Raw genomic sequence first — 24,701 nt, 5'->3', positions numbered from 1 at the left:
ATAGTTATATGCTCCTCATTTACATATGAGCTTAGCTGGGGTCTCCGGGGAGGCCTTTGATGCTGTGGGAGGAAGAGAGGAGAGGGGAGGGGCCGAGGGGAAGCGATGATGGGACGGTACAGCTCCTCCGCTGACTGTTTTCGCCTTTTATGTGCTTTTATGTTGCTGCTATACTTCACCTGATAAAAGCAGTGTATTGAGATTCATGTTTGTAAACATTACACTATCTATGGATGTTGTTCTGTTGTTGCCTTGTGGAGACTCCCAGCCCCCCTGCCTGCCTGCCACCCGTTCCTTAATGTCTACACAAATAAAGTGGATACAGTAGCACAATAAACATGCTCCGGTCTACTGAAGGTTTCTTCGTCTTTACCATATAAGCAAAATCCTTTTGTTTGTTGTCTGCTTGTTTTCTCAGCCAATTACTTCTGTGTCCTTTCTCTGGGAAAGTTGTGTTATTACAGAGACAGTACAAAGGCACTTTGGAGAACGTGTCACTTATGTCAGAAGAGATAAAATGCTGAACAAGCTGTTAGATTGGGATATAACAGAATGTGTGATGTGAGATAAGGAACCTAAACTATAGCTGCATTCTGTTTTTATGAGGCATTGTATTGTGTTTTCAAAGTTTTGGCTGGCTAGTGGGAAAGCTGCAATTCTGCCTACTTTTGTCCTATTTAGCTCCACTCATAGAACAACTTTGTTTAGCTTTATTCAGATGACATTCGCCGAGATGGAAATTAATCCGTATTTGTACCCCAGGTCCAGCTGGGTTGATTACATCATGCTAATTTGAGGGCCGAGGGGTTAGTGTTACATGTCACCACATACCATATAGTTTTAAACAATGACCCTGACCCTAACAAAACCTTTACCATGTCCACTTCTTCTCTGTGTCTCCTCCAGGGTATTAGCAGTCTGTTCAGCTCTCTGAAGGTGGTGCGCCTGCTGCGTCTGGGCCGGGTGGCCCGTAAACTGGACCACTATCTGGAGTATGGAGCAGCTGTATTGGTCCTACTGGTGTGTGTGTTTGGCCTGGTGGCCCACTGGCTGGCCTGCATCTGGTACAGCATTGGCGACTACGAGGTCATTGACGAGGTCACCAACACTATCAAGACGGACAGCTGGCTCTACCAGTTAGCCATCAACCTCGGCTCGCCGTATTGCTACAATGCCAGCGGCTCAGGCCAATGGGAGGGTGGCCCCGGGAAAGACTCTCTGTACATCACGTCTCTTTACTTCACCATGACCAGCCTGACCACCATCGGGTTTGGCAACATTGCCCCCACCACGGATGGAGAGAAGATCTTCTCTGTGGCCATGATGATGGTCGGCTGTAAGTAACTGGGCTTGGTTGTTTTCCCTTCTCCATGGTGTTGGATGGTTGGGTTGGTTGGTTGGTTGGCTAGCTGGTTGGATGATTGGTTGGATGGCTAGCTGGTTGGTTCATTGGTTGGTTGGATGGATGGATGGTTGATTGGCTGGTTAGTTGATTAGTTGGCTGGAGGGGCAGCAGTTCCAGGGAGATTGCTGATAGTACAGAGTGATGATGGAGAGAATAGATCTCCACGATTACGATAGCGAGCAATGATGACACGTTGATGATTAATGACACACAATACTCCCCATCGTCTGTCAGCATAATCTTGGGTGGCAATCTGAGCAACAAAGAGAGAGATGAGGATAGGCTGCTCTCAGATAGAGCGAGAGAAACATACTGTAGAGAATGCTTTGCTCCACTGCTGTAAAGAGATCTGATGGTATTTGGGTCTCCTCTATCTGCCAGCTCTGCAAGTCCTCTGGGCTGTCCTGTCCTGTCCTGTCCTGTCCTGTGATAGTCAGGGGCTCACACTGTGTCAGTCTGATTCTGTAGACTGTCAGAGCCAGGCTAGCCAATAAACAACAGAGCAAAATGATCTGTGTTTCCCTCTGAGTTGTCTGGGCATAGCTGATAGTGTTGGCATGGCGTGCCACTGTGCCACAGCCACCTAGCACACGAAACAGACAACACTGTGTCGTTTTTGTTTTGGACCCATGTGAGTGTAGTAGTAGTAGTGGAGCTGAACAGAGATAAGATTGGTTCAGCAGCCCCAGTCAGAGGAGCTCGCTCAGTGAAGTGATCACAGGCTTATTAATTGGCACCTTTTCCCATTACTCTGAATAAGGCCATTCTTACCTCCTCCTCCTCCCCCTCCCACCTCTTTCTCTGGCTGTCAGAAATCACCTTTAGATTAATGATCCACTTAGTTATCAGGAGCTGATAGGAGGGTGAGTTGTACACATTGTATTAACATGCATGTACACGCACACACTTACATTACATGCAATGCACATGTTAGCACCTACATACACTTTTGCAAACATTATGCTATTACTCATATACTGTATGCACATGAAAAGTTTATTTCCAAAATGCTATATCCAACCATTTTTTTTACTTTGTAATTTCTCATCAGAAATGAGCATTTTTTTATTAATGGATTTTTAACGTGTTCTTTTGCAAAACACTATATATATCCACTGTTTAGCCGGAATGTAATGTTTGTATCCTGTATTTTTGACTGTGATATGTGGTTAGCTCACCTAGCTATCTTAAGACGAATGCACTTACTGTAAGTAACTATGGATAAGAGAATCTGCTAAATTGCAAAAATGTCAAACGTAAATATTTTACATACAGATTTCATATTACTGTATTGACTTATATGACTGTATAAAACCTCTCAGTACTACTTATTTCTCTGAGAGTGAGGTGGATATACAGCATTTAGCAAAACAACATGATCATTTGTCTCTCTGAAGTGAAATCACCAAGTGATAGATTTTAAATAAATACATGTCTGTCATTGAACAACCCCATGCCATGATTCGATAGTGAAAAAGCACACCAATCTCTTTCATAATTATTCCTCACAAGTCCAAAAAACGAACAGCTTAATGAAATAGTACCCGCAAAACCCCCAGTCTCAACATCAACGGTGAAGAGGCTGTTGATGCTGGCCTCCTAGGCAGAATTGCAAAGAAAAAGCCATATCTTAGACTGGACAATAAAGAGAAAAAGATTAAGATGGGCAAAATAACGCTGACACTGGACCGAGGAACTCTCCCTAGAAGGCCAGCATCCCAGAGTTGCCTCTTCACTGTTGACATTGAGACTGGTGATTTGCATGTACTATTTAATGAAGCTGCCAGTTGAGGACTTGTGAAGCGTCTGTTTCTCAAACTAGACACTCTAATGTACTTGTCCTCTTGCTCAGTTGTGCACCGTGGCCTCCCACTCCTCTTTCTATTCTGGTTAGAGCCAGTTTACACTGTTCTGTGACGGGAGTAGTACACAGCACAAGAATAGACTGACGAGTTTCAGAAGAAAGTTCTTTGTTTCTGGCCATTTTGAGACTGTAAATTAACTCACAAATTCTGATGCTCCAGATACTCAACTAGTCTAAAGAAGGCCAGTTTTATTGCTTCTTTAATCATCACATCTATAATTGCAAAAGGGTTTTCTAATGATAAATTAGCCTTTTAAAATTATAAACTTGGATTTGCTAACACAACGCGCCATTAGAACACAGGAGTGATGGTTGAGGATACTGGGCCTCTGTACGCCTATGTAGATATTCCATTAAAAATCTGCCGTTTTCAGCTACAATAGTCATTTACAACATTAACAATGTCTACACTGTATTTCTGATCAATTTTATGTTATTGTAAGGGACAAAAATATTAGCTTTTCTTTCAAAAACAAGGACATTTCTAAGTGACCCCAAACTTTTGAACAGTAGTGTACATAATTGCCTCTACATCATCTTGAATACATGCCAGTACAACTGTAAATGCACACACTTATATGCATTTGTCAGTTCATGCACACAGGCACATGCATAAACACACATGCATGCACACGCACACAAATACAGTACAGTTGTGACTACATAAGTTGTAGAGAAATTAAAGCACATTCCAACCTCACTGCTGTCTGTGTTTCTGTGTTGTTGAGGTTTTATTATGAGAGGTAAATCAAAGACATGGATTATTAGTCGACCCTATCCCAGTCACTGGGAATTATGGGAATTACCTGAGCTCAGCTCGTCAGCAGGCGGATGGCAAAGGGCGCTGGGCGGAAGGATGGAGTAAAGGACGGCTTCTGCCTGAGGAGCCTGCGCTTGATGGCCGAGTCTGTAAAACAGTAGAGACTTCTTCTCCCCAGTGAGTGAGAGAATGAGAGAGGAGACAAGAGAGGCAGAGCAGTGAACTAGAGAGCGGTTTTATTTGAGCAGAATCGCTTCGGCGGATGTAAAAGTGTATTGAAAACCATAACACATGATTGGGGTTGTGTAAGGATCAGGATTAATTCCATCAGTTGCAAAGAGGAAGCTTCAATATCTACTGTTTCTGTGCCATGATGTCCATAGAGCTCAGCAAGCAGATTGACATTTATTTTTCCCCCCAGTCCCCCTCCCCATTTGAGGACCCATTACCCAGTGATCAGCCCAGAGTCAGGCCTGAGAAACAGTGATGGGGCGTGGGTGGAGGAGGTCTGAGGGCGTTGACAGAGAAGCAGCTCGGAGTGTCTCTCCCCCTTGGGCTTTTTAGCTCCCATGCCCTGATTAATGGAAAGAGAGAGGGTTAGAGAGGGGGAAGAAGGATAGAGATTTCAAGGGACAGACACAGAAGCATAAAAATATACACAGTAGGTTGAAGAACAAGTGATGACAAAGAGAGAGAGGGAGGGAGCTGTATTGTCCTGCCTGCCCTGATCCATCCTGCAGTGGAATTGGAGAGCTTTGCTTTCTCTGGCTGCTCTGTCTGCAGGGCGATTAGTCTAATCCATAAAGGGGTGTCGTTCTCTGCACTCTCTGCTCTCTCTCTCTCTCTCCAGGAGTCCTCTAAACTGACTCATCCGGGTCACTGCTAATCCCACATCAAGTGGCCCAAATCAGGGGAGGCTCAGCCCAAAACCAGCTCCTTTACTTTGGAGGTGACTGCTGCCTCTGTGTCTGTATCCTGTGTGTGGGTGCCTGGCTGCTTCCATATCACGCGCGTGCAAGTGTGTGTGCACATGCATGTTCAGGTGTGCGAGAGTGTGTGTAGAGGTTCTGTGTGTGGTTGGGTGAGTTTGTTTAGATTCACATTATACAACGGATTTGGAAAGTATTCAGAACCCTTGACTTGTTCCACATATTGTTACGTTACAGCCGTATTCTAAAATGGATTCAATTGTTTTTTTCTCTCATCAATCTACACACAATATCCCATAATGACAAAGCATAGAATTGTTTAGCAAATGTATAAAAAAACATGTATGGCTCTCATGTGGACCGCTACAGGAAAGGAAGGCCCAGAGTCAACTCTGTTGCAGAGGATAATAAGTTTATTAGAGTTACCAGCCTCAGAAATTGCAACCCAAATAAATGCTTCATAGAGTTCAAGTACGAGACACATTTCAACATCAATTGTTCAGAGGAGACTGCGTGAATTAGGCCTTCGTGGTTGAATTGCTGCAAAGAAACCACTACTAAAGGACACCAATAAGAAGAAGAGATTGTCTTGGGCCAAGAAACACGAGCAATTGACATTAGACTGGTGGAGATCTGTCCTTTGGTCTGATGAGTCCAAATTTGAGATTTTTGGTTCCAACCGCCATGTCTTTGTGAGACGCAGAGTAGGTGAACGGATGATCTCCGCATGTGTGGTTCCCACCGTGAAACATGGAAGAGGAGGTGTGGGTGTGCTTTGCTGGTGACACTGTCTGTGATTTATTTAGAATTCAAGGGACACTTAACCAGCATTGTTCCGACAGCATTCTGCAGCGATACGCCATCCCATGTGGTTTGGTGGGACTATCATTTGTTTTTCAACAGGACAATGACCAAACACATCTCCAGGCTGTGTAAGTGCTATTATTTCATAGTTTTGATGTCTTCACTATTATTCTATGATGTAGAAAAGAAAAACCCTTGAATGAGTAGGGGCGGCAGCGTAGCCTAGTGGTTAGAGCATTGGACTAGTAACCGGAAGGTTGCGAGTTCAAACCCCCGAGCTGACAAGGTACAAATCTGTCGTTCTGCCCCTGAACAGGCAGTTAACCCACTGTTCCCAGGCCGTCATTGAAAATAAGAATGTGTTCTTAACTGACTTGCCTGGTTAAATAAAGGTAAAATTAAAAAATTAAATATGCACTAATTGTACAAAACATGAACATTAACACCTTCTCTTTCCATGAAAGACTGATCAAGACTGAATCCAGGTGAAAGCTATGATTCATTATTGATGTCACCTATTAAATCAACTGCAATCAGTGTAGATGAAGGGACAGGTTAAAGAAGGATTTTTAATCCTTGAGACAATTGCGACATGGATTGTTTATGTGTGCCATTCAGAGCGTGAATGGGCAAGACAAAATATTTAATTGCCCTGGAATGAGGTATGGTATTAGGTGCCAGGCGCACTGGTTTGTGTCAAGAACTACAACGCTGCTGTGTTTTTCATGCTCAACAGTTTCCCATGTGTATCAATAATGGTCTACTACCCAAAAGACCTCCAGCCAACTTTACACAACTGTGGGAAGCATTGGGGTCAACATGGGCAGGCATCCCTGTGTAATGCTTTCAACACCTTGTAGAGACTCTGGCCCAAAGAATTAAGGCTGTTCTGAGGGCAAAAGAGGGGTTGCAACTCAATATTAGAAAGGTGTCCTTAATGTTTTGTACACTCTGTGTATATATACATCAAAATCCCGATGTGGCCCTCGAGCCAAAAACTCTGTCTGGCCCTGAGTTAGAAGGTCTACTCCTCTGCTCTTGAGAGGAGCTGGCTACTGTACCTGTAGACTTTCAGCAATTGCGCTAAGCTAACGATATGCTAATTTACATTATCTCCAAACTGCACACAGAGACATAAATATGGTCATTTGACTCTGGGTAAGTAGGAAAATGACCTAAATTTAAAAATCTCACAGTTTCCCTTTAATCCCCCTGGCATGGTGACCTTGCACTTTCTCTCTAAATGTTTGGGAATATTTCTAGCTGAGGTTTTGCATCAGAGTTTAGGCTCTCCCTCCTTTTGGAACACAGCATGTAGACCGTGGTTGTGGGGACTTCCTCTATGACTCGTACATCGCAGGGTTAAGTATGGTGTTCCACTGTCAATACGACCTGCCTCATTTGACATGTTGGCATGACAACGGGTCAGGGGGACTTAGCTCAAGTGTGTGAGTGTGCAAGGGTTATGCAAGTGCTTCGTAAAATTGTTGAACCTCTACTAAACAAAATCACCAGTCTTGCATTACAGTATTATGCAATCCTTAATCAGTAACTCATGAATACCAGTTTCATGTTTGCACTCTCCATGCAAATTACCCAAGGGTTGTATTTGTACTGATTCTGACACCATTTCCATAATTATCACCGTTCTAATTGTCCCTGTGGGCTATCTCCCTGACTCATTCATTTGTGATTCTCATTTTCCATCGACCCAATCTTCCCATGTGAAAAGTCCTGAAACACGGGAAATCAATTTTTTATTATAATTATTTCATTTCTCACAGCGATTTATGCAGGGCTGAACGGGTAGAGTCTGCAGTCTGACTTGCAGTGGGGGATAACTGAATCAAGCAGGTGCCAGGCGTGATGGATTGGACCTCTTAAGTGTAATTGCAGACAGTGTGAGTTGGGGTCTGGCTGCACGTGTCATGAACCTTTATTCATAGCACTGATACAGGATGAACCCACTCACCTGCTCTTCTTTAAGGGTTCCTTTTAGAAGGAGCTGTGAATAATGCCTTTAGAAGTAGGATCGTTTAGAAGATGTCCTTCTCAGTTTACACAGCCTACAAAACCCCTCCCAGTCCCTCAGACACCTAACCTGACCCAGAGTTAAATGAAACCTGAATGAATGTCCATGTCTGTAGTTACAGTATCTGATGCTACCAGTATGTAGCCTTGTGCACAGTAAAGCCATCAAATAAATGGGGTGTTTCAGCTTACGTTGCTAGTTTCCACTCGTTACAGTATACACCTGCTGGTGTGATCCGTGTGTGAGTGATGAGGGTGAGTGGTCACAGTGTTTACCTAGCCAGGTGGTTCTCTGAGTGGTCCTCCATGACTTCATTATGGTTCGCCCCTAAGCCTCTGAGGGAGACCCCCTATGGCCTTGTTACCTTCAACAGCAGACCCACAGGACTGGTTATATTTGTTTCGCAGCTCAATTCAATCCCCCAGGTGTGCTGCCACTGTTAAATTCTTCTCACAACACCCAGTGTGATTAGCACTCCTGCAACATTCATGCAACAAATACAGTAAGGTGGTCGCTCGTGGTCATCAGTCTGGTTATTATTTTAATCATGATCAATGAATGGAATTAAAGGATTGAATGAGGCGATTTATCTTTGTTCATAACATTTTATTTATTGGCAGTGTCTGTGTGTTCTAATGGAAATTCATCTCAAATTCACAATTTTTTCAGTTAGAGAAAAATTTACATAACCATTTATGATATCAGTCATTGTTCAGTATGACTGATATTAATGACTGTTATGAAAAAGCGCTCTACTTTTGATGTGTTGTGTTATGAATGTTCCCCTCTCTGTATGTTTACTGTGCCAGCGTAACTAGTAAAGAGCAGATGTTCTACTATAGATCAGAACTCCCCCTCCCCCCTCGGGCTCTACAAAAGCCATTATCTTCTCTAAATAGCATCAAATTGACTATTAAGTTGATCTAATGAAAAATAAACCCCACAATGTCAAGGCTAAATAATATTTCTTTACTCAATGAGAATTCTGATGATAGAAATGATAGTTCCCAATTGGGGGTGAGAGTATGACTTATGCATGCTGCCTCTGCACATTGTTCAGTCAATTATTACTTAGAGACACTGCAAGAATGTTTACTTAGAAAGGGAAGGCCTGATACACAATTACACCTTGTCAAAATAGATTTACACGGTTGTCGTACTTTTGGAAAGAAAAGTAGTTTCAATTGGCTGTTAGTGCCAGTGATTGGCTGCTTGACCATTGCGTCATAGATATTTATTGGACATTAATGTGTTGAGTTGTGGTTTTGGACCAGGCTCTGCAATGTAGTCTCAAGGCAATTCGTATTATTCTGTTAATAAATCTGTGACACTCCATTTAGTATGATATTTCTGTTACGTTAGGTTACATTATGAAATGAATAGTGGTCGTACAATATCATACGAATTAGAGGACGTATAGTATCATACATCTTACCAGGGCGTACAATAGCATACCAATTGGATGATGTAAGTTATCCTTTTTATTTTATTTATTTAACCTTTATTTAACTATGTTCGTAAGTTATCATACCTCTTGGAGGATGTATAGTTTTGGAGTATTTCTCTGAGTCCAGGTTGCTTGTAACAACAAAGGTGAATTATGAGGATAATTTATGTGAAAGGTTAGGGGAACTAAAACGACAATGTAGCATATTGGTGATTTGGGGTAGAATAAGAGTTAGGGGGAAGACTTAGCTAAAATACTACAGTTGTCCCCGACGCAACCTTTGGATTGTTAGATGGTCGCAGATTACACCCACCCATCCTTCACCAACCTCCCTACTTTCATTTCTTTCTAAAGTAACTAGACTATTGTTAGGTATCATATGTCTTAGAGGTGCTCAGAAATATGTCAATTATGTTTTGTTTGGCTCTGAGGCCAGGCTGGCAAGCGCAGAGCTAAGGCCATGCCCTCTGACTTGGTCTTTGACTTGAAGACATAAGGTAGAATGTCAATGCTATCTTCAATTTGTGTTTTTGAGTTTCATTAACAAGTATCCAAATACCTGGATTTATTTCCAGAGGTATTTTAGATTTAGAAACTAGACTTTTAATCTAGTTTCTAGTTGGTATTGTCACGTCTGTTGACGTTGACTAAACAACACTGTCAGCAGTCGTTCACAGGTGCGTTGATGTCAGGTGTGAGGTGCAGCTGTTTGAATCTGTCTGCATTGAGAGGAGACTAGTTATTAATAATTCCACAGGGAAGGAAGGAATATGTGCCCTTCCTGCCTCCTGAATCATTCTCAACAGCCAGCCTGCCACCCTCTTTTCTCTGGATCATGTGCCAGCGCGGATCCCTCCCCCATTGTAAAGTCTTTAAAGTTGTTATTTCTTGTCTTTTATTGTCTTTTTATTGGCTGGGAGAAGAAGACAGAACTATTTTTGGGTAAGGTCTCTATGGTAACAGTGAGCTAGGTTACAATCACAGCGTTGGAGGCTGTCAGTAAGTCTTGTGGAGCGCTAGTGGTTCTGGAACTCTCCCTATTCTTTCTCCTATGGAGTACATGAACACCATTATATACACAATCTGTCACCTGTCATTACCACTCACTTCAGCTCATTTCATTTTATGACAACTGTATTTGAAAGATAATTTCCCTTTCTTCTCCAGCTCTCCTGTACGCCACCATCTTTGGAAATGTGACCACCATCTTCCAGCAGATGTACGCCAATACCAACCGCTACCACGAGATGCTGAACAACGTGAGGGACTTCCTCAAGCTCTACCAGGTGCCCAATGGGCTGAGTGAGAGGGTGATGGACTACATTGTCTCTACATGGTCCATGTCCAAGGGCATCGACACTGAGAAGGTGAGCCATGACCCTGAGCTTGGACCAAGGAGAGATAGGCCTAACAACACCAGGGCTGCCTGTGGTTACAGCACAGGAAGGATGGGATCTAACAACACCAGGGCTGGGGTTAGAGCATAGATGCAGTAGTAGTATGGTTATGAGATAACTGCAGAAGTCTTGTAGAACACATTGGATTCTAATGAATGGGACTACACAATACTGCAATGGCTCAGTACAATGGTGAAACCCATACTATGCCACAATAATTTTGCTACACTCTCAATAACATCTGCTAAACATGTGTATGTGACAATACGATTTGATTTGAAAGTAATACAAACAACAAACAGGTGTCTGTCTGTCCACTCTCCAGGTGCTGTCTATCTGTCCTAAAGACATGCGGGCAGACATCTGTGTTCACCTGAACCGGAAGGTGTTCAATGAGCACCCTGCGTTCCGCCTGGCAAGTGACGGCTGCCTGCGCTCTCTAGCCGGGGAGTTCCAGACCATCCACTGCGCCCCTGGAGACCTCATCTTCCATGCTGGGGAGAGCGTCGACACACTCTGCTTTGTGGTGTCAGGGTCACTGGAGGTCATCCAGGACGATGAGGTCATCGCTATCCTAGGTGAGCAGCAAAATGCATCATGGCAACTTTATCTAGTTTCCACACCAACTTACTGGTGAGTTCTTGTGTTTGTCTGTGGATTAGTGGTGTGCGGGTCAGCTGTTTGTTCACCCGCAACAGCCTGCAATTGCTAATAATTCATCCGCAACCACCAACTTCAATGTGAAAATCTGAGGCCCGCACCCAACCTTAACCCTTAAATATAGAAAATGCACTATATGCTACAGTCAAAGACTGCAGAACTATTTTTTGACAGGGTGTGCAGGATTTTGTTTTGCCTTATTTAGATATGTTCCTGCTTATAATGTCTATAGTTAGATACATGCAGTGGTGATTTTAGCATGTAAATCTTGGTGGGGCAAACTATAAAAAATGCATGCCAGCAAAGCCACAACACAACAGTAAACAATACATTAATTGCACTATAACGGTGACAAACGTGGTCCGCAAACTGTTAGGGCCTACATAAAGCTGTCCCAACAGCAGTCCCATCACCTTACCACTGCTACACTTGGCTTTCAGCGGAGCCTTGTCTGGCAGTGAAACAGTTCATTCAGTCTCATTTACTGCATTTAAAAAAAACATAGCTGATATGGCTGATTTGCTTAAAAATGTGGTTTTTACTGACAATTGAGATGTACAAACTATGGCATAAGGGGACGAGTGGATAAGAAGGAATCAGTCATTCCGATTAAGATATTAATGAGCTAGCTAGGATGGACCGAGTCAATATAACTATTTGTTCAGCACTTTTAAAATGTACACCGACAGAATTCAGAACATGGGCCATTCTTACAGTGTTCTCCCTGTACACCAAGTCAGAACCATAGGATAAATAAAGGGGGCAAATAAGTAGACAACGAAAGCTCTCTACAATATTCGATGATTACATTTCTCTAAAACAGGCTATAGGCTACATGTGCACCACCAAGTCAGAACTGTAGGTGAAATTAAGAGCTGAAAAGGGACCAAATTATTAGGGTGAGGAACATGGGCTACTAACAGCTTACTACACAACATACTGTACACTTAGTATTACTTTCTTTGCTACAGTATATATATCTCCCTGGCATATTACAGAATTTATGCAGCAGCATACAATACTTTTTTGGACTCACCTTGTTGTGCTGTGCACACTTGAACAAAAACATGGCACGGCGGTTCCTCGTGGGCAAATTTTGTCTGCAAACTTTGTAATCAAAGTCTGACATTTTCTGGTTTTATGGTGCTTTGAATAAAACTGGGAACTCTGAAAAAACAAGGTCGAATCATGATAGCGTCAGTTATCTTCAGGTCGGAGCTCTAGAAAGAAGCCTGAGTTCCGGACTTGCAATTCCGAGTTGGATGACCGTTCAAAACGTATTTTCCAAGTTTTTTTTCCAAGTTTCCCGATGTCTTGAACTCACTGAAGTCAGATTTCCTAGTTTTGAGTTTCCAGTTGTTTTGAGCGTGGCAGAAGTCATGCTGGATTGACAGCATGGCCAATGTTAAATGGTGATCCATTTAAGCTTGGAAAAGATACCCTTAAAACTAGTCTTGGGACCACACACCCACTCCACTGAATAACAGGCTAGTGATTGCTTTGCAATGCTTGCAGTTATCCACTGATTCCTTTCAAACCTCTCATTGTTGAATTTGCGATTTCCAACATGTGTGTAATGTTTATATCCAATGTCCGATGAGCATTGATACGTTTTATCTATAATTTCTCTTCAATATTTCTCTTCATATGACAAGGATTAAACATAATTTGCCAGTAGATTGTCGACTTGATTCATGATGATGACTGCTAGCTTGCTAGTTAAGATTTTGAAAGTATGATGTTGACATGATAAGTGCAATCAAAACTAATGTAGACGTGTAACGTGATTTGACATACTAGAGAACATTAACCAATCACGGCACAACTAGAGAACATTACCAACCTACTCTCCTGTATTTTCTGCTGGCTGCCTTACCACCACATAAATCACTGAGCTAGGCTGAAACACCTGGATTTACTCAATTATTATATATTTTTTTTTAAACATTTTTTGCTCACTGATATTTGACACGTATTAAGGTGTAAAAATAACATGCAAAACAGGCAACCCCAAGGTGTGGCTCAAAACAGGTGGGGCAGTGGTCGTCACTGGATACATGTAGCTTCTCTTTTGTCATATGTTGCACTATAAGAATAAATAAAACCTTGCTCAACAGAATATTGTAATAGATCGATAGAATTAATGCTTCAAACTAGGTGACATCGGTAAAGTTTTTTCTGTCATCTTCCGCGGAGCAAAGATGTTTAGGTACTCTGGAGAAAATACAATAAAGCAATAACAAACGGGAAAGATTTTCTGTACAAAGTGTCCAAATGACATCAGTTTGACCGGTTGTAAGGAAAAAGAAAGCTGTGAAAACGACCGGATGTGTTCCGATAAGATTTCAATTTGGCTTCGATACATATTTTATATGGTCAGCTTTTATGATGCTTTTATGATGAATACAGCACCTCTACAGATCGTAGAGGAGGAATTTAGAGTTTGCCAAAAAAACAGTAGGTTATATTCTAGTTAATCAATGTCCAGATTTCAGTTTCTATTTAACCCATCTAAACAGTAGGCTACAGTTTCTTTGACATGCCATAGGCCTATTTGAAGTCTTGTGACTGTCGATTTGTATAGTTTCTCACATTCATCACACAATAACATAGCTGGCACTGCTATTATCTTTTTTTTTACCACTTCACCAAATATTTTCCAAGCATGATTTTTTTGGGCCTTCTCTTCTCTTCATTTTTAACTCTCCGCGGCTTTTGTCTTATTGAATTTAAGTTCGACAATGGAATTTTTGCCTCCGTGATTGATGTTAACTTTTTATGCCAGTTCCCAAAAGTATGCAATTTGGCGCGGGTACAGTTAGACCCTAAAGTTTAGGCTTATGCACTAATACCAGATAACCTAAAAGAATGAAAGAAAAAAGTCAATGTAAACTATATAAATTACGCAATAATTATGCATTAATGGATTTTGTTTATGGTATTGATTCTCTTAATTCAACCCGTACGCCCGCCACCCTCCCTTCAGCCACACAATATTTATTGACACTAAACTCGTCCACCCCGCGATAACCGCAGAGACTATCACTATTGTGGATGATGTTGTTTCTGGGGTTTGGCTGATGCCTTGTCAACTCAAACAGCAACAAAAAATATACTCATATGCAATAGAAAGGAAGAAAGAAGCGAAAGATAAAGACAGAGTTGGAGACCAGCAGAGCAGGCTGTAGTGCCAGCGGGTGTTTTCGGAGGCTATTTTATTGCTTTTCTACTTTAACTTCATTAGGAGCTAGAGTAGGGCTGTAGTTAGAGCTTCATAAAAAGTATATTAGCCACAGATGAATTGCCGCACAACATGGAGGACATTAATCAGCAGCTCAAATGGACACCGACGTGAGGCGTCTGTCTTGCCACCACAGGTGGTCCCGGGATCACATTACAGACTTCGTAGGGGGCATGGATCGGTGGGGGGGGGGCATGCCTGGTGCTACTGTGATGATTTAGAGCAGATCGACAATGCAGGAGACCCACGGTGGAGGAGCCGTGGGGGGGCGCAGCACGAGAGGAAGGAGGCACATTAGTGTAACATCCTTCTGAGAGCATTAACTCTCTGCACAATGGTAGTCTGTACGTTTGTTCTATCATGTTTAATATTGTTGATGGTAAGTTATGAGCACTACTCATCTGTCACGCCTCCTTTTGTGCCAGATATGTTGCTATTCACCCTGCTCAATTCCACTTTACTGTAGGTATGTGATTCTAGTCATAGACTGGTTGCAAAACTTGACAATACTATGGTGGCAGGGTTAGCTGACTGCTGTATGTCTCGTGGGCAAACAGTGAACACCTCCCTTTAGCCTAGGCCAACTCTGCCTGCCTCCCCCTGGAGGTAAGAGGTGCAAACAGGCAAGAGGAATAGATAGGGCTCATAGCTGACGGGGGAGAGAGACCGAGACAGAAAGAGTGACCCCTCTGATTTCCCCTGGCAATCACTAAGCTAACTCTTAGCTGTGGATCCTTTCTCTCTTCTTCATTAGCAGCCCACTAGCAGAGGAGAGGAGCTGCCTGCAACACTCCCACTGTAACAAGCCTATACTTGGACAACCTGCAGAGTCACACACCTTTAATAATCCATTCCACTGGCCACAGGGCTACAGCAACTTTCCATCAAACAATATTCCATCGGCCTTATCAGTGTATGATTTTCTCCTCTGTCTTGGATTAGTTGTGTTTCACGAAACGATGATTGGACTAATTTTGCAATCTATTATTCATGCTGCTTTATGAGAAAGGGAATTTTAGTGGGGAAAATTATTCACACAGCAATATGTTCTGGCCCAGTGAACTGATTGGATATGCAGTAAACTGAGGGAGATGAGACTGTATCAGTCCACGTCAGCACTGTGCCTTAGTCTCAGAAATCTGCTAGCTTACATGGAGCTATAGTTGTCACCATGACCACCATTGATCACACAAACATGAAACACTGAATTCACTCCCATCAACCTCCACAAAGGATGATTGTAGTGTGAGAGTAGTGTTGCATTGATCTCCAACCACAGACAGTAAGACACCTCTTCTCAGGTTGATGCTGACCTCTAACTCCTCTAGAGCCACCAGGCTGATCTCTCTGACATTCTCCATATCAGCTCCAATAATTGGTGGCGTGCTGTGCCTCTAAGGGGGGGGGGGGGGGCTTCCAGCACAGAGCATCCAGCACCGCAGGCCTCTTTAGTTGGATGGTTCCTCAGACCCAATAGGGAAATGGTACAGGAGAGACAAGATTGACACATCCTGTCTGTGTTGTGGTTCTGATGTTTGGGTTCTCTCTGCTGTATGGTAGACTGGTTGGACTGAGTTTCATTGGTTGTCATTTGGTAATCCCTTCAAGTGAACCATTGATTTGATATTCAACTGACAGTTTATGATAATTTTAGATGGGTTGAAATGAGAATAATATGTTTTTATTGGTCTTTACTGGCTGTAGAGTAAATCAGCTTGTAACATTTTACTGTGCACTGAGTAATGAGTATCTTTGGTTGCTAAGGGCTCAGCCAGATAACCTCGTTGCTAAGGAAACCTTTAAACCTCAGATCTCAAAATATCCATAACATCTGTGACTGGTGATTTCACTGAGAAAATACTAAATATTGTACTATTTTGTCTCCCACACAAATCTCTCAATGTATCTTTCTCCTCCCTCAGGTAAAGGAGATGTGTTTGGAGATGTGTTCTGGAAAGAGACCACTCTTGCACACGCGTGTGCTAACGTGCGGGCGCTGACGTACTGCGACCTGCACGTCATCAAGAGAGAGGCACTGCTCAAGGTTCTGGAGTTCTACACAGCCTTTGCGAACTCCTTCTCACGCAACCTTATCCTCACCTGCAACCTACGAAAGCGGGTATGAGTTACGCAGTGACAACACACCACACACACACACACACACACACACACACACACACACACACACACACACACACACACACACACACACACACACACACACACACACACACTGACAACCACATGTCAGTCCTCCTCCTTTTTCCTCCCTCTTCTGTATCCTATTTTCTCATCTAAAACATTTGCAGAGCGTTTTTGTTGCCTTTCTCCTTGACTGCAGAAATGTAGTTCCTCGGATCACTTGTGCTGAGCATTAACCAAAATTTCAGTTTTATCTGAATTCCTTTTCTTTCTTTTTCTTTTTCGGTGGGCTCAATGTGCACATTGCACAGTTTGTCTAGAGATAAATCATATCAAGCCTGAACTGGGCGATGTAGTAGGGAGATGTAGTTTCCTACAGGCCAATATTCTACATAGTTTAGAGCAAAAAATGTGGTAATTAACTACAATCACCATAATCCATTGTATGCCTACTTGTCCGGTCTGAGTTTTTTAAAATTTACTTCTGCTACTAGGCAGGGTAGCCTAGTGGTTAGAGCATTGGACTAGTAACCGAAAGGTTGCAAGTTCAAATCCCCAAGCTGACAAGGTACAAAATCTGTTGTTCTGCCCCTGAACAGGCAGATAACCTACTGTTCCTAGGCCGTCATTGAAAATAAGAATTTGTTCTTAACTGACTTGCCTAGTAAAATAAAGGTATAAAATAAAAATTAGATTAGTGTGGGACAGACACTGAGCGAGAGATTCGAGAGAAGAATTCGTGATCAAAAGAGCGATAGAGAGCAGTGTCTTCTCTTGGTATCTCTACCTGAAAATACATAATCTAAGTGACTGGTAGTTGGTGTTCAGTAGCCATAAAAGTATGTCTAATTTACTTTGAAGAATTACTAAAATAATGGTTTTGTCAGACAGCATAGGCAGCAGCTCCATAGAGATGAGATGATGACTTGGTAATCAAATAAAACAAATGTAATATACACAACTGAAATATTTTATTAAATAAATGAATGTGAATGAATTATGTTTAGTAAGTGATAAGCCGTTATGGGCAGTCACTACCATCATGGGACTTTTATTCATTGTTTTATTCAGTGTTGTTTGGGACTGCTCGTTCAACTCAATTTGTCCCTTGTACTGTAAAATAAATTGAACACCCTCCCCCCTCATAGAATTAACTCAAAACAATGTTTACGGCCACAAATAGCATTAACTGTAGTGACGTGAGTATCTATCTACTTTGCTTTTGTGGCACAATTGATGCCACGCAGTGCTACGGGTCAGAAAGTTGAGGGTTCGCTGACCATCACAGGGGAGCTCTCTCTGCCTGTTTCATTACTTCACAATCAGAGCTGGCTGCAGACAATGATCAGCTAGGGGGAAGTTAGATTTTCAGCATTTTGATGCCATCTTTATACTTAAATAAAATACTGTATATGCAATTCATTTTTCACCATCAGGTTTCTGTGCCAATGTACCACATGACCAATAAAGGAAAAAAAAACATACTGGCGTGGTTTGTGTTTTCAACACCACAATAAATAGATGGCAATCTGGACAAACAGAAAACACATCCCTCCTTACCTTGTAGCCGTACCCAGTATCAAAGGCTTGGCTTAACGATCTCTGAATGTCGTTAAACTTTTTTGGTGTTTTTTAACAGATGTCTCTTTTGATTCATCAATGGCCTCTGCACAGTTTGGATTGATTGATTTTATTATAAAAATACATACAGTATATACACAAATCATTTAAAAAGTTACCATGATTGCACAATAAAGTCGGGGACGTATTTCCATTGTGGTCCCTACATTTGCTGCAGAATATGCTACAGTAATATAAGGACTGAATGCACATCTAATGTGCACATCTCTGGCTTTTGGGGTCACCTTATTTTGTAACATAGCTACAGTACATCTGTGGGCTTTTCTGTTTTTCTGTCATGCGTAATGGTAGCCTTTCATAGGCTGTCTATTGGATAACGGCACAATCATTTTTTTTGGGGGGGGGCTTGGGCTCATAAAATGTATTTAATGTATGGCTTATCAGGCTCAGGTAGCATCAGGCTTGAATTTTCATGCCGACCAAAGCTCTAATCAAATCAAGACATATTAGAATACTTCTGTTTTGGGAGGGAAATACCAGCTTACCAGAGAGAACTGTGATTATTCTTGGATGGAACATTTGTAAAATAATGAGAAAATATTCAACCCTAGTCTGGAGCTTATTCTTTAGATGTTTGGGGCTGCTGGGGACCATGATGTGTAGGCATAATCAAAGTGACACTGGACTAGCGTACTTGCCAGAGTCTTTAAGGTGTCTATAAGTTCCCATCCAATTGGCAACAGATTTTAATGCACATTTTCTGAAATCTGCATAAAAATAATATTCACATTTTGGGGTTTACTTTAGGAGAATTTGGCGCCGCATAGCGTGACCGGGAAGATTTGAATTTACCAGACATTTGAGAAATTTACCAGACATCCATATTCAGATCCGAATTGGCTCAGCCAGCACCATCAATAAACAAAGGATATTGGAGCCACACTTACGGGTACTTAAAAACAGCCTATAACAAATTACAAAAACACTATTCCTTATCTTTCGATGTATAGTATATGCACAACTTTATAGCCATTTAAAAAATAAATCATTTTTAGGCTACTTTCCTAAAACAATAATTGTCCACCTCACAGTTCAGCTGTCAGAGATTTGAGCACTAAATGCATCAGGGCACTGCATGTATAGGCTTAGGGTCCACTGTGTGATATTAATATTTAACAAGAAGCTTAGGCCTAACCCCAGAGCGATAGAGAGAGAGATAGTCGCTTTGGATAAAAGTGTCTGCTACAGTAAATGGCATATATTATAGAGATATGCTGGCGGCTTGCTACGGTACCGAAATGCATGTCTTTATGTCAGATGGTTTACGAGCTATTATGCTGCGGCAGACACAGCATTACAGTTGGAAAATTAGGCCAAAGAAAATGGCATAACAGAATGAAGCAAAACACTTGCGAACTGGTTTCAACCTTCACAGGATATATCGCAGCAATGACCAACAAAGGCAAGTGCCTACCATACCCAACAAATGACAGAAATAGGCTGTAATTTATTTTACAACAGACCTACTTATAACCTACAGTATCTTCAAATGAATACGGAGTACACAATTAAAAAGACAGATCAAATTGAATTTGGCCAATGAAAATGTCTCAACAGAATTAAACAAAATAGGTTCGGCATATTTGCACAACTGGTTTCAATTAATAAATAGCCTTACAATGATATACAATAATAATAATAATAACAATGATAAAACAAATGATTATAAATACATTTATGTTCTAATATTGCATCCTTACTGAATAGGGAGTTGCACAGTAACCTACATTCTTCTCATCTTAGTCCACTACCATATTAAAACACTCTATAAAGCGTTGTTTTTCATCAGATTGACTTATTACAGATACAAGTCTGTGCCTAAATACATAAAAAATACAAGTTCAATGGATTTCCATTGCTTCTTCAACTCTAGGCATGCTGATGGTTTTGTCACTTAGCATGTTGTGTACAGTAGTTGTAGGGAATGTGCCCACTCTGCTATTGGCACGTGCGCTCTAGCCAACAGCTTGCAGATACAGTGCCTTCGGAAAGTACTCAGACCCCTAGACTTTTTCCACATTGTGTTACGTTACAGCAATTTACACATAATACCCGATAATGACAAAGTGAAAACAGATTTTTTTTTTTACATAAAAAAAAACCAGATACCTTATTTACATAAGTATTCAGACCTTTTGCTATGAGACTCGAAATCGAGCTCAGGTGCATCCTGTTTCCATTGATCATCCTTGAGATGTTTCTACAACTTGATTGGAGTCCACCTGTGTTAAATTCAGTTGATTGGACATGATTTGGAAAGGCACACACCTGTCTATATAAAAGGTCCCACAGGTGACAGTGCATGTCAGAACAAAAACCAAGTCATGAGGTCGAAGGAATTGTACGTAGAGCTCAGAGACAGGATTGTGTCAAGGCACAGATCTGGGGAAGGGTACCAAAAAATGTCTGCTGCATTGAAGGTTCCCAAGAACACAGTGGCCTCCATCATTCTTAAATGGAAGAAGTTTGGAACCACCAAGACTCTTCCTAGAGCTGGCCGCCCGGCCAATCTGAGCAATCGGGGGAGGTGACCATAAACCTGATGGTCACTCTGACAGAGCTCTAGAGTACCTCTGTAGAGATGGGAGAACCTTCAAGAAGGAACCATCTCTGCAGCACTACACCAATCAGGCCTTTATGGTAGAGTGACCAGACGAAAGCCACTCCTCAGTAAAAGGCACATGACAGCCCACTTGGAGTTTGCCAAAAGGCACCTAAAGACTCTCAGTCCATGAGAAACAAGATTCTCTGGTCTGATGAAACCGAGATTGAACTCTTTGCCCTGAATGCCATGCATTACTTCTGGGGGAAACCTGGCACCATCCCTACGGTGAAGCATGGTGGTGGCAGCATCATCCTAAGGGGATGTTTTTCAGAGGCAGGGACTCTGAGACTAGTCAGGATCAAGACAAAGATGACCAGAGCAAAATAGAGAGAGATAAAGATCCTTAATGAAAACCTGCTCAGGATCTCAGACTGGGGGCGAAGGTTCACCTTCCAACAGGACAATGCCCCTAAGCACACAGCCAAGACAACGCAAGAGTGGCTTCGGGACAAGTCTCCAAATGTCCTTGAGTGGCCTAGCCAGAGCCCAGACTTTAACCAGATCTAACATCTTTTGAGAGACCTGAAAATAGCTGTGCAGCAACTCTCCCCATCCAACCTGACAGAGCCTGAGAGGATCTGTAGAGAAGAATGGGAGAAACTCCCCAAAAACAGGTGTGCCAAGTTTGTAGCGTCTCACCCAAGAAGACTTGAGGTTGTAATCTCTGCCAAAGAATCTTCGACAAAGTACTGAGTGAAGGATCTGAATACTTATGTAAATGTGATATTTAAAAAAATTAAATAATAATAATTAAATTAGTCTGAGTTATTTCCGAATGCACTGTATGATTGCTAGTTAGCCTATTACAGATATGGACAAAGGATCCACCTATCACTATTGTCACTATGAATGTGGGATAGAGGGCAGGACAGACCGTTAGACTGATAGACTATACTGACCTGTGGCAACAGGCTGACCCTAGCCCCCCGACACAAGCTATTGCAACATAGATACTGGAGGCTGAGACAGGAGGGGTCGGGAGACACTGTGGCCCGGTCCGACGATACCCCCGGACAGGGTCAACCAGGCAGGATATGACCCCACCCATTTTGCCAAAGCACAGCCCCCACACCACTATAGGGATATCTGCAAACCACCAACTTACTACCCTGAGACAAGGCTGAGTATAGCCCATGAAGATCTCCCCCACAGCACGAACCCAAGGGGGCGCCAACCCGAGCAGGAAGATCACGTCAGTGACTCAACCTACTCAAGTGACACACCCCTCCTAGGGACGGCATGGAAGAGCACCAGTAAGCCAGTGACTCAGCCCCTGTAATAGGGTCAGAGGCAGAGAATCCCAGTGGAGAGATGGGAAGCGGCCAGGCAGAGACAGCAAGGCCTGGTCCCTGTTTTGAGTTTGTGAGCTGGTACCAAATCAAATTTTTGTCACATACACATGGTTAGCAGATGTTAATGCGAGTGTAGCGAAATGCTTGTGCTACATGGCTGGCGCTTGAGAGTGTTTGTAATGAATTGGTCTGATGGAGCACTGATTGAGTTCCATCTCCATGACTCATCATCTTATTAGTCACAATGCAGTGTGAGAGATGTCACACAGCCATCAGGCACATGACGACGGCTAGTATTTGGGTCAGCCCTGGACCTGTACTGAGGCAGGCCTGCTTGCTATTCTGCACCTGGAGTTCGTGACATACTGTATGTCTGTCATTCAGTCCATTAGTGACTATGGCTGGTGGAAATAAGTGTGGAAGGTGTTTTTCTTGCTAGTATTTCAGCATACACAGTGTACTTTCATAACGAACAAAACTTTTCTCTTTCAAAAATAATCTCAGAAATGCATAATTTGTGGGTATGCAGAAACAAATACTCAAACTGTTGATCCTTTTGATTATAAAAACATTGAAAACATTCATGAAAACCTTCATCGTTTCATACAACACTTGACAAATGATTGAATGCTCATGTTAAAAATGGGGCCCTGTGAATTTTCAACACAAAGCACCTTTCTCTCTCTTAGTCTGAGCGATTGTTTCCATCTTGGTAAGATGAGCATTAACTTACCGAACCATTTTCTCATTTAAGAAAACACTTTGGGGCTTTTAGACTCCTCTTTACCTGACTAAAGAGAGCTATATTGCTTTAAAAAAACACATGCAAATCTGCTCTTTTTCTTTTGCCTAAAGGAGCCACTGCACATTGTTAAGCAAAATCTATGCTGTACTTCTGCAGCGCTTTACGGTTCTGGTATTAAAATGATCCGTTTTGAATATTTTCCCAGTGCTGTCGAATACTAGGCTACCAATACTTTTCAGAGAATTCTAGATCTCTGGAGTATTCCTCTTTTTACATTTAGGTTGAAAGCCTAAGAAGCAGACATCCACAGAGTGCACCAAATATTTACAGAATATCTGTCGTTAGGGGCTCTTTTCTATGGTTTATTTTTGTTAGCTGGGACAGCGTGTGTGCTTGGAGGACAATGGTAAGAGACGCCTGACCCTGCAGACAAGGATACTTTTACCAGCCGACTGATGTATTAGTAATGAGAGTTTCCACAAAAAACCCAGACCAAAAAAATACCAGGATTTTGGGGATTTTCACAAAATGTAATCGATCCACAGAATAGTCTTCTGGAGGAAGGATTGTTGACATATTTAACATTTGTATCTAAAAGGATAATTGAGAAATAATGAATCAAAGCATAGTTATTACATTTACTTAAAGGAGGCCCTTACCCAGGCCTCCTTTAAGACTCCTTAATGTTTTATCTGTAGATGCTGTAAAGGAAAAATAGGTGTCATATGAGTAGTATTTTGATTTCAATAAAAACATTTTAAATTATGAATATTGAAAAATATAAACATGAATATTAAAACATATTGTCTGAAAATATGTTTATTGGTTTATTTGTTTATTTTCAACACACTGATACAGCCTCACTGATAAAACTGCACAGTTTTGATTTGTGATGTTCAAATAGAGAAGTGGTCACCAGCCTTTTTAAAATTCAAGATCACTTTCTGAGTCAAAATGCAAGCCGAAATCTACCGTTGTGATAAAAATAAAAAAAACATGACTTAAAAATGTAAGCCTAGGCAACATTAACCTATTAAAAACAGTACTGTGAGGTTTGTGCAGTAGGCTATAGGCCCAATACATTATCACCGCATATAGGCTTTTCTTGAATTGCCCTGCTAATGCATTGGTGTTCGGACCATTTTTAGGTAGGCTATATGATTACACCGGTAAAAGCAGACATTTAAATAATTTGCTTTTTATTTACATTTTACTGGGCTGATGATCCCTGCATCTGATGGTCAGTCTCAGCGGATGAGAGAGCAGCAGACTGAGGTTTCGTCTCTCAACATCCCTCTGCTCTCCCTTTCCTCCGCTGACACCGACCAAAAAGGGACACACCATCTTCGAGCTGATTGCGAAACTCGAGTCGCACTGCACTGCTGCTAATAATAACAATGCAAGCCTATTGATACACTTTTCTACTCATTCATTACAGTTGCAGTGCTGGTTGTAGCGTGAGTTGAAGTAGGAAAAACGCATATTTCATGGCTTATAAAAGTTTTGAATAAAAAGTGTTGACAGTGCTGAGTGAGAACTTAAACATGGACTCACTCATAAAAACAGCGGCTCTTTGCTGTATTCGTTGACAGTCTCTCTATAGTCATGGTTTTAAAAGTTTTGAAATCTCACAATATCAACTTTGCTGTAGCTTTCTTTCACGCCTGCTACATTACTCCAAACACGGTAATCTGAGCCATCCGATTGGCCACAGGTAGGACTATAGTGTACTTGATT

General features: G+C 41.9%; 1 protein-coding gene across 1 annotated transcript in view; it reads left to right on the top strand.

Annotated features, from left to right (window-relative positions):
- The window catches only part of kcnh5b (potassium voltage-gated channel, subfamily H (eag-related), member 5b), an 89,933-nt gene that overhangs the window by 51,253 nt on the left and 13,979 nt on the right, over positions 1-24,701 (top strand). Inside the window, exons 7-10 of the mRNA XM_031828918.1 lie at positions 907-1,336; positions 10,409-10,608; positions 10,964-11,216; positions 16,462-16,658. Of these exons, the coding sequence (XP_031684778.1) occupies positions 907-1,336; positions 10,409-10,608; positions 10,964-11,216; positions 16,462-16,658 (1,080 nt within the window). The remainder of the gene's footprint in view (positions 1-906; positions 1,337-10,408; positions 10,609-10,963; positions 11,217-16,461; positions 16,659-24,701) is intronic.

Source organism: Oncorhynchus kisutch, linkage group LG7 (assembly GCF_002021735.2).
Source record: "Oncorhynchus kisutch isolate 150728-3 linkage group LG7, Okis_V2, whole genome shotgun sequence".
Classification (NCBI taxonomy): Eukaryota; Metazoa; Chordata; class Actinopteri; order Salmoniformes; family Salmonidae; genus Oncorhynchus; species Oncorhynchus kisutch.
Note: the sequence above shows the minus strand (reverse complement) of the source record. Positions and strands in the feature narration are given on the sequence as shown.